This window comes from Capricornis sumatraensis, chromosome 3, assembly GCF_032405125.1.
Source record: "Capricornis sumatraensis isolate serow.1 chromosome 3, serow.2, whole genome shotgun sequence".
NCBI classification, from domain to species: Eukaryota; Metazoa; Chordata; class Mammalia; order Artiodactyla; family Bovidae; genus Capricornis; species Capricornis sumatraensis.
Window position 1 is genome coordinate 8,690,995 of NC_091071.1, and position 10,640 is coordinate 8,701,634.

Below are 10,640 nucleotides of genomic sequence, written 5' to 3' on the forward strand. Positions count from 1 at the left end.
AAACCTGAAGGGGGTCCCTGACATCCCCCCCCCTCCTCCATGCCCAGGAGTGCACCTGCTCGCCCCTCCGGAGTGGGCCTTCCTTGTCTGAATCCCCAGTGAATAGGCCAAAGGACCAGCTAGCTAGTGAGTACCCAGCTCAGTTTACGACTTATTGAAACTCTCTAAGCTTCATCCCACAGCCGGAGCGCAGAATTCAGCCAGGGCCAATCCTTGGGGGGCGCTCGCGGGGCGGAGGCGGGGGGGGGGCGGGGGTGCTGGGGGGTGGTTGGGATGGGGAAGTTCTGCAAGTAGGTGGAGGCCTGTCCGCGCTCAGGACAAGAAGGCGCCAGTAACTGCAAAACGAAAGATTTTTATTGAAAAATATCGTGGCCCCTTTTCAAAGCTGCGGGTCCCTGCGCAAAGAGAACTTTGTGGCCACAGTCCGACCAGGCGGGCAAGTAGCGGTGGTCACCGCAGTTCCGCGCACCAGAGGGGCAAGGTTTCAAAGGTTCGTGCCGGCAGGCCCCTGGGCTCCACAATCCCGCTCCCCGGGCCGAGGAGGGCTAGCAGCTGGGGAAGGGGATGCCGGGCGGGCCCCTCCCAGTCCAGCGAGGGAGCAGACAGGCATCTGGGGGGCGGGGGCTGGTCTCCGATGCAAGGCTGCACGCAGGACTGGTGGACGCGCCAGCTTGTGGGAGTGGTCGGGACTTCCCGCGGTCGCCCCATCAGACGTAGTCCTTGCGGTCGTAGGCCGTGCCGGTGCCCGTGACCGGCCCGGTGGAGCGCGGCGCCGAGTAGACGATCTTGGTCCGCGCGTAATTGTCGCGCGGCGGGCAGGAGCAACAGAGCAGCGCGCCCCCCAGCAGCTGCAGCGCCGACGCCGCCCAGCCCACGTACAGGGCGGAGCCCATCTCGCGCTTCTGAGCCTCCGGCACCAACGGGTTGTAGAAGTCCCGGATGATGGTGTTGGCCGACCAGGACACCGGCACAAGTGTCAGCAGGGCGGCCAGCAGGAAGAGAACGCCCGCCACGATGGTGATCTTGGCCTTGGCCGTGTCGTCCTGCACGCAGTTGGTGCACTGGGCGCCCACGAGCGCCACGAGGAGCCCGAAGACGGCCAGTAGGATGGCGATGACGATGAGGGCGCGAGCCGCCTGCAGGTCCTGCGGCAGCGCCAGCAGCGAGTCGTACACCTTGCACTGCATCTGGCCGGTGCTCTGCACCACGCAGTTCATCCACAGGCCCTCCCAGGTGATCTGCGCCGTGATGATGCTGCTGCCGATGAAGGCCGTCACGCGCCACATGGGTAGCGCGCAGCACACGATGGTGCACAGCCAGCCCAGCACGGCCAGCGAGGTGCCCGCGATCTCCAGGCCCATGGACATGGCTGCCGCGCCAAAGCCGGCTCTGCCGGGCGGCTCCACGTGCGGGACAACGAGGGGCCGGGGCCGCTGGGGCCTGGGCGGGAGCAGCGGTGCAGCCGACGGACTGACGCCCGGCTTGACGGACGGACGGACGAACGGACACAAGGGCGGCGCGCGCTAACGGCTCCGCTCTCCCGGTTGGCGCAGCGGCTGCGCCTGCACCTGCCTGTGGCTTTGTAGGCGGGCGGCTGCGACTGGGCTGGCCCCTAGGAAGGGGCCGGTTAGTCTTCGATCCCGGCCCAGCGCTCCGGCGGGGGCGGGAGGGGCGGAGCCGCGCTCTCCCAGGCCTGGGGACAGTGACGTGGCCCCTCTTCTCCCTTCACCAAAGTGCCCCGGGAGGAAGCACTTGGCCAGGAGTGGCTCAAGGCGCCAGGGTGCGGGCTGCCGAGAGGGCGGGGCCGAGACCTGCGCTCCAGCCCCTCGCTCCTGCCCACCCCGCCCTCGCCCCAGTGCTCGGAAAGGAATTCTCCGGGGGATGGGGTGAAAACCACAACCTGCTTGACACTCCACCACTCTACCCGTAGCAAGGAGGCGTGGGGAGGCGGTTGCTGCCAGTGGCCCGGGATCCACGGGGAAGGGGCGGGCAGTGTGGGCGTGGCCAGCCAGCTGTGGGCGTGGCCCATAGTTTACCAGAGTGGGCGGCTGTCCTCGGAGCCGCGCACCTGCTCCTGGTCCCCCTGGCTCCTGAGGCAGCGCTCCTCCCTGCGCGCGCTCTCGGCCTGATCCAGGCCCATGAGACTGCCAGTCCTAGTCGTCTGGACTCAGAAGCGGGCGACAGCCCGCAAAGGCGCCCTGAAGACACGCCTGAGCCAGTGCTGAACTCAGATTCTCTAGCCTCTCCGCAGTTCCCATGTCTTCACCCTCACAGTGTCCCTGGATCCCTTTCGCTGAGCTGGCCTCGCCTCCTAGAAACACCGCACTCGCACCCTCCTCCCACAAAGCCCAGGTCCTAACCCGGGGGAGTCAGTACCCACCTTAATGAAACGATGGTGGGAGACCTTTGATCCCGGCAAAGGTGGGAAGTCAAAGACATTATCTCTAATGGCCTTGCTCCCACACCTGAGCTATCCCTCACCTTGCTCTCTGTCCTACAGAGGTGACCTTGGAGATTCTGTCCCTCACTTCCCCTCTCCTCAGGGCCCCCACCCTTGCCATGTCCTCTACAGGGATAATGTAGAGACCACATGGCCCATTCTTTCTACCTTTCAGCTTTTTGCTCCCAGCCAGGCCTTCCCCTGACCACACTATTTAAAATCACAGCTGGGAATTCCCTGGCTGTCCAGTGGTTAGGGCTCCATGCTTTCACTGCCATGGCCAAGGTTCAATCCCTGGTTAGCACAAGGTAAGGATCCCCCAAGCTAGGATCTCACAAGATTCCCCAAGGGCCACGTGGCCAAAAAATAAATAGACAAAAAATTTAAATTGCAGCTATTCACCCCACAATGCCCTGTCCCCCTTTTTATAGTTTAAATTCCTTTTAGCATTTCACACTGCCTGTTATTTGCTTTCTGCTCTGGTATGTCAGCTCCATTGGGACATCCAGAATGCCCCCAATAAGGCAAGGGTTTCTGCTAGTTTTATTCACTGCCATGTCTCCAGTTTCTGGAACCATGTTGCGTCCTGAAGACAAAGTTGATGTAGTGACTTTTTAAAATTTTTTTTACTTATTTGGCTGCACGCACAAAATCTTCTCTTCAGCAGGGGAACTCTTAGCTGGGGCATGCGGAATCTAGTTCCACAACCAGGGACTGAACCCTGGGCCCCCTGCATTGGGAGTGCAGAGTCTTAGTCATTGAACCACCAGGAAAGTCCCTGATCTAGTGACTTGAATGGAGGATAAGCATCACTTTCTTGCCTTCCTGCAACCTTGTCTGCCCCGGAGGGCCCCCTCCTCCTGTCATGAATGACTGGTGATGGGATTTTACCCTGTTACCTGCCTTTGGAATCTAGTCGGAAACTTGGGCACTTTGAGGTGAGAGGAGGGGCCTCATGGGACCGGGCCTAGGGGGTTTTCTGGTTTGTCACATCTCTCAAATTACAGGCTTGCATCCTGTGTCCTCCTCTGTGAGTGTCCTAGCCCTGGGGTGAGGTAAACAGGGTCTAGGCCCATGGAAACCAGGGTCCTACTTCTTGCAGGTGCAAAGGTCTTGGGCTGGGCCAGTTGGGGCTGGGCTGGGCAGGGCTGGGAGTGCCTGGCCAGAGGGCCCAGCTGGTGCTGGGTGGAGGTTGCCCTGGAGGAAGTTCTTGAAGTCCAGTGAAGTGCTGGCTATTGGGGTGACTTTGGGGCAGAGGGGTGGCAATGGGGACCTGAGACCAGATGCTTTTGTCTTGAGAGTGGGCTTCCTACTCGTTGTGCTGTGAGCGCTATCTCTTGCTACCTGCGAGGCCAAGGTAAGTCACATCCCCCCTCCTCACCTCAGTTTCTTCTGCAAAATGAGGAAACTGATGCCTACATGATCTACCTCACAGCACTGTGATGAGTACAGAAGCAACGTGAGCATATTACAAATTAAAAACAACCAGGGCCGGACAAGCCAGTGTGCAGAGAAACTGTGCGGAGAAGGTGTGGGGTTTAGATGGATGGATCTGAATTGGAGTTCACATCCACTCTCACCAGTCCTGTGACCTTGAGCAAGTCCTCTCCCACCTGGAGCCTTAGTTTCTTCATCTGTGAAGAGGGGTTTATTCTGTGTTGCTTGGGTTTGGGGTACAGGCAGGAAGAGGTGCCTTGTTCCTGAGCCTGAGTGAGGTGGATCTACTGGGTTGGGCTGGGAAGAGATGAGGCCAGGACAGAAAGTTTCGTGCCCAGAGGCCAAACTTCAGGGACTCTGCAAATAAGACTTTGGCTCTGGACAAATAGCTTCAATCAGCTTTTTGCTTAATATCGTCCATGGTCCTTACAACTCAGTGATAAAAAACAAATAGCCCAATTAAAAAAAATATATAGTCAAAGGATCTGCATAGACATTCAGAATAGACAAGGAAGATATTCAAATGGTCAAGGTGCACGTGAAAAGTTGTCCGACATCATTAGTCATCAGGGAAACACAAATCAAAACTACGAAGGGATACCACTTCACACCTACAAGGATGGCTAGAATCAAAAAGACGATAACAAGTATCGCAGAGACTGTAGAGAAACTAGAATTCTCCGACAAAGCTGATGGCATTGTGCAGTGCTACAGCTGCTTTTGAAAACAGTCTGGCAATTCCTCAAAAGGCAGTTACCATTTGTTGTTTAGTCACTAAGTCGTGTCTGACTTCTTTGCGACCCCATGGACTGTAATCTGCTAGGCTTCTCTGTCCATGGGATTGCCCAGGCAAGAATACTGGAGTAGGTTGCTATTTCCTTCTCCAGGGGATCTTCCCAACCAGGGATCAAACCTGCATCTCTTGCATTGGCCTGAAGATTCTTTACCATTGAGCCATCAGGGGAGCCCCCTGGCAGAGCTATACTATATGACACAGCAATTCCATTATTAGGTATTTACCCTAATAATGAGAAGTGGAAGATATAAAGAAGAAATAAAGAGAAATGGAAACATTTGTTTACCGAAGAATTCACACACGGGATTTCCCTGGTGGTCCAGTGGTTAAGAATCTGCCTGACAGTGCAGGGGACATGAGTTCGATTCCTGGTCCAGGAAGATTCCACATGGTGCAGGACAACTAAGCCTTTGCACCACACTACTGAAACCTGGGTGACTAGAGCTTCGCAACAAGAGAAGTACCTGCAATGAGAGGCCTGTGCACCCCAACAAAGAGTAGGCTCCCACCGCTCACCACAACTAGAGAAAGCCCACACACAGCAACGAAGACCCAGTGTAGCCAAAAATAAAATAAATAAATTATAAAAAACAAAACCCAAAGGGCTTGTGTACAAATGTTCAGAGCAACATTCCTAACAGCCTCAAAGTAGAAACGTCCTAAATATCTGTTGCTGAGTGAATAAACAAAAAGGAGTATACCTATACAATGGGATATTATTCAGTCATAGAAAGGAATAAAGTTCTGTGGTGCAATGTAGATGAACCTTCAAGACATTATGGTAAGTGAGTTGCAAGGAATGGTGTGTATTATGTGATTTCATTCATAAAAATGATCCAGAGTAGGAAAATCTATTTGAGATAGAGAGCAGATCCTATGGTGCTGGGGTGGGGCACTGGGGAAAATGGAGATTGATTGCTAATGGGTACAGTGAGAATATCCACTCCAGTATTCTTTTTAGGGTGATGAAAATGTTCTACAATTGATTGTGCTGATGGTTGCATAGCTCTGGGAAGATACTAAAAAACCATTGAAGAAATTGGGAAATGGTCTATAAATCATTTCAATAAAGCTGTTCAAATAAAAACCACTATGCTGCTTGGGCTCCAAAATTACTGCTGATGGTGACTGCAGCCATGAAATTAAAAGACACTTGCTCCTTGGAAGAAAAGCTATGACCAACCTAGACAGCATATTAAAAAGCAGAGACATTACTTTGCCAACAAAGGTCTGTTTAGTCAAAGCTATGGGTTTTTTCAGTAGTCATGTATGAATATGAGAGTTGGACTATAAAGAAAGCTGAGGGCCGAAAAATTGATGGTTTTGAGCTGCAGTATTGGAGAAGACTCTTGAATCCCTTGGACCGCAAGGAGATCAAACCAGTCAGTCCTAAAGGAAATCAGTCCTGAAACTCCATTGGAAGCTGAAACTCCAATACTTAGTCCACTTTTGGTGAAGAACTGACTCATAGGAAAAGACCCTGATGCTGGGAAATGTTGAAAGCAGGAGAAGGGGATGACAGAGGATGAGATGGTTGGATGGCATCACCAACTCAGTGGACATGAGTTTGAGCAAGTTCCGGGGGTTGGTGATGTACATGGAAGCCTGGCATGCTGCAGTCCATGGGGTTGCAAAGAGTTGGACACAACTGAACAACTGAACTGAACTGAACTGATGGTGCTTGGGGCCCACAATATGTATTGGTGTGGTGTGTGTGTCCCCAGAAGGTGGGAAGGAGGATGGGATGAAGCTGTCTTTGTATGGAGAGTGCTATGACTCTTGGTAGTGGGGGAGTGCTGTTGAGAGGAGGGTGAGGTTTGGGGGCTCCAACACAGTGCTTGTCTCTCCCTCCTGTTCCTGAGCCTCTTGTCCAGAAACAGCACCTTGACCCAAGATGGCACTGATGCTCCAAAATCCCTCCAGTTAGTGCCCCGTGACCATTGGAAGGAGAATACTGAGGCTGTCTTGATCTAGGAGAACTTCTTGTAGGAGGAGGTTGGGCAGGAGTTGGTGGATAAGGCTTTGCTTGGTGAAGGTGACCAGGTGTGTTGGAGTGAAGTGTGTGTGTGTGTGTGACTCCAAGAAGCAAATGCTAGAAAAAGAGGAACTGAAAGAAGAGTTTCCACAGCTAGGAAATTAACCTGTTCCCCCAGCCAGTGCCCAGCCCCCAGAAGTAGCCATCAGGGCCCCAGGGCTTGCCCCTCCCATACTGTGGCCATGGCATCTTCCCCTTTCCCTACCCGCCCCCCCCCCACCCCAAGCACACTCAGTCTGGCCTCCTCCTCTCCCCAGTGGGCACTCTGTACTGAATTATACCACTAGCTTTCTTGGTTCTCCAACTTGCAGATGGCAGACTGTGGGACTTCTTGGCTCCTATAACTGCCTGAGCTAATTCCTCTAATAAATCCTCTTTTACATATTGTGGCTCAGATGGTAAAGGATATGCCTGCAATGCAGGTTACACGGGTTCAATCCTTGTGTCGGGAAGATCCCCTGGAGAAGGAAATAGCCACCCACTCCAGTATTCTTGCCTGGGAAATCCCATGGACAGAGGAGACTGGTGGGCTACAGTCCATGGAGTCCCAAAAGAGCTGGACATGACTTAGCAACTAAACAACAATAACAAATGTATTCTATTAGTGAAACTTTACTATTGTGGGAGAATTCTTTAATTGACACAGAGTCACACCTTCTTTTATTGCACTTCACACTACTGTGTGTTTTTTTAAGTTGAAGGTTTGTGGCAACCTGCACTGAACAAGTCTATCAGGGCTGTTTTTTCAACAGTATTTACTCACTTGGTGTTTCTGTGTCGTATTTTGGTGAAATATTTCTAACTTTTTTGTTATTATTATGTTATGATGATCTGTAATCAGTGATCTTTGAAGTTACTATTGCAAAAAGATTATGACTTGTGAGGCTCATGAAGGTTAGCCTTTTTAAGCAATGAAGTTTTTATTTTAAAAAATTTTTTGCTGCACCTCAAGACATGTGGGATCTTAGTTCCCCAACCAGGGATTAAACCTATGCCCCCTGCAGTTGAAGCAGAGTCTTAAGCACTGGGCTGCCAGGGAATTCCCAGCAATGAGGTGTTTTTATTTTTTATTATTTTTTAAATTAAGGTATATACACTGTTTCTTGGGTTTCCCAGGTGGCACTAAAGGTAAAGAACTTGGCTGCCAATGCAGGAGACATAAGAGATGTGGGTTTGATCCCTGGGTCAGGAAGATGTCCTGGAGGAGGGTATGGCAACCCACTCCAGTATTCTTGCCTGGAAATTCCATGGACAGAGGAGCTTGGTTACAGTTCATGGAGTCCCAAAGAGTTGGACACGACTGAAGCCACTTACCAAGCATGCACATTGTTTTTTTCAAACATAATGCTATTACACAATTAATGAATACAGTGTAGTGTAAGCATAGGGGCTTCCCAGGAGGTGCCAGTAAAGAATCCATGTGTCAGTGCAGGAGATGTAAGAGACTCAGGTTCGAGCCCTGGGTCCGGAAGATCCCCTGGAGGAGGAAATGACGTGCCACTCCAGTATTCTTGCCGGGAAAATCTCATGGACAGAGGTCCATGGGGTCAGAGAGAGTCAGACCTGATTGATCATTTGAGCACTATATAGTGTAAACATAACTTTTATAGGCACCAGGAAACTGAAAAATGTGAGTGACTCATTTTATTGCTGTATTCGCTTTACTGCGGAGTCTGGAACCAAAACTGCAGTTTCTCTGAGGGATGCCTATATTTACACTCTTTACATTTAAGGTAAATATTGCCATGTTAAAGCTTGGTCTAATATGTTCACTGCAGCTTTATTTACATTAGTCAAGATACAGAAGCAACCTATGGTGTATATATACAATGGAATGTTAGCCATTAAAAAGAACAAAATCTTGCCATTTGAGACAACATGGATAGATCTAGAGGGTATTATACTAAGTTAAATAAGTCAGAGAAAGACAGATACTGTATGATTTCATGTCTGTCTGGAATCTAAAAAATTAAACAAATGAATTCACATAACAGAAGAGAAACAGTTATAAATACTGAGAACAAACAGGTGGTGGCAGAGGGGAGGAGGTTGAGGGAAGGAAAGAAATAGGTGAGGAAGAGTATAAGGTACAAACTTTCAGTTGCAAAAGGGATGAGTCATGCATGTGAAATGTACAGTGTGAGGAACAGAAGTCAATAACTTTGTAATATCTTTATATGGTGATGTATCCTAACTAGACTTATTATAGTAGTCATTTCGCAATGTATCGAATCAGGGTATTGTGTAACAGAAACTAATACAGTATTATTATAGGTCAATTATATTTCAAAAACAAACTCATAGAAAAAGAGATCAGATCTGTGGTTATCAGAGCAGGAGCCGGCAGGGGGAATTGAAGGAAAGCAGTCGTAGCTCAGTTGGTAAAGAATCTGGCTGCAATGCAGGAGACATGGGTTTGATTCCTGTGTTGGGAAGGAATTCAATTCCCTGAAGAAGGAAAGGGCAACCTACTCCAGTATTCTTGCCTGGAGAATCCCCTGGACAGAGGGGCCTGGCAGGCTTCAGTCCATGGGGTCACAAGAGTCAGACACGACTTAGCAACTAAACCACCAAACCACCACAGTTAAAAGCACAAATCTCCAGTTTTAAGATAAATTAATACTAGGGATGTGAATTACATAATAAATATAATGAATATTGCTATGTGTTATCCATGAAAGTTGTTAAGAGAGTAAATCCTAAGAGTTCTCAACACAAGGAAAAAAATTATTCTCTATGTCTTTATGTGTCTATATGAGATGTTGGACGTTCACTAAGCTTACTGTGATAATCATTTCACGACGTATGTAAGTCAAGGTTTTCCTGGTGGCTCAGATGGTAAAGAATCTGCCTGCAATGTGGGAGACCAGGGTTCAATCCCTGGGCAAGGAAGATCCTTTGGAGAAGAAAATGACAACCCACTCCAGTATGCTTGTCTGAATAGTTCTTTGGACAGAGGGGCCTGGAGATCAGATCTGTGGTTATCAGAGCAGGAGCCGGCAGGGGGAATTGAAGGAAAGCAGTCGTAGCTCAGTTGGTAAAGAATCTGGCTGCAATGCAGGAGACATGGGTTTGATTCCTGTGTTGGGAAGGAATTCAATTCCCTGAAGAAGGAAAGGGCAACCTACTCCAGTATTCTTGCCTGGAGAATCCCCTGGACAGAGGGGCCTGGCAGGCTTCAGTCCATGGGGTCACAAGAGTCAGACACGACTTAGCAACTAAACCACCAAACCACCACAGTTAAAAGCACAAATCTCCAGTTTTAAGATAAATTAATACTAGGGATGTGAATTACATAATAAATATAATGAATATTGCTATGTGTTATCCATGAAAGTTGTTAAGAGAGTAAATCCTAGGAGTTCTCAACACAAGGAAAAAAATTATTCTCTATGTCTTTATGTGTCTATATGAGATGTTGGACGTTCACTAAGCTTACTGTGATAATCATTTCACGACGTATGTAAGTCAAGGTTTTCCTGGTGGCTCAGATGGTAAAGAATCTGCCTGCAATGTGGGAGACCAGGGTTCAATCCCTGGGCAAGGAAGATCCTTTGGAGAAGAAAATGACAACCCACTCCAGTATGCTTGTCTGAATAGTTCTTTGGACAGAGGGGCCTGGAGGACTACAGTCCATGGGGTCACAGAGTCAGACTAGACTGTGTGACTGAGCACACTTATGCACATATAAGTCAGACCATTATGCTGTGCGCCTTAAACTTACACAATGCCAACATCAACCATATCTCAATAAAACTGGGAGAAAAAAGTTAAAAAAACAAAAAGCCGGGCCCCTCACCACTAGGAGTTTCAGGGCGGCCAGCAGGATGGTGACCACGATGAGAGCACCAGGTGTCCTTGGTCCAGAGGTCCCGAGCTGCTCTACCTTCCCTCCACCTTTCAATCTTCTTATGCCTGTTTTATCTATAAAG

At 49.8% G+C, this 10,640-nt stretch overlaps 1 protein-coding gene across 1 annotated transcript; it reads right to left on the bottom strand.

Moving 5' to 3' along the window:
• Nucleotides 1-492: 492 nt before the first annotated feature.
• CLDN3 (claudin 3) lies at nucleotides 493-1,573 on the bottom strand. Its single transcript, XM_068968206.1, has one exon. It carries the CDS (start codon nucleotides 1,365-1,367, stop codon nucleotides 708-710), a length of 660 nt encoding a protein of 219 aa, XP_068824307.1. The 5' UTR covers nucleotides 1,368-1,573; the 3' UTR covers nucleotides 493-707.
• Between the last annotated feature and the right edge of the window lie 9,067 nt (nucleotides 1,574-10,640).

What these genes read in the sequence shown, in the direction of transcription:
- CLDN3 (XM_068968206.1), bottom strand. Translation starts at nt 1,367, where the DNA reads ATGTCCATGGGCCTGGAGATCGCGGGCACCTCGCTGGCCGTGCTGGGC.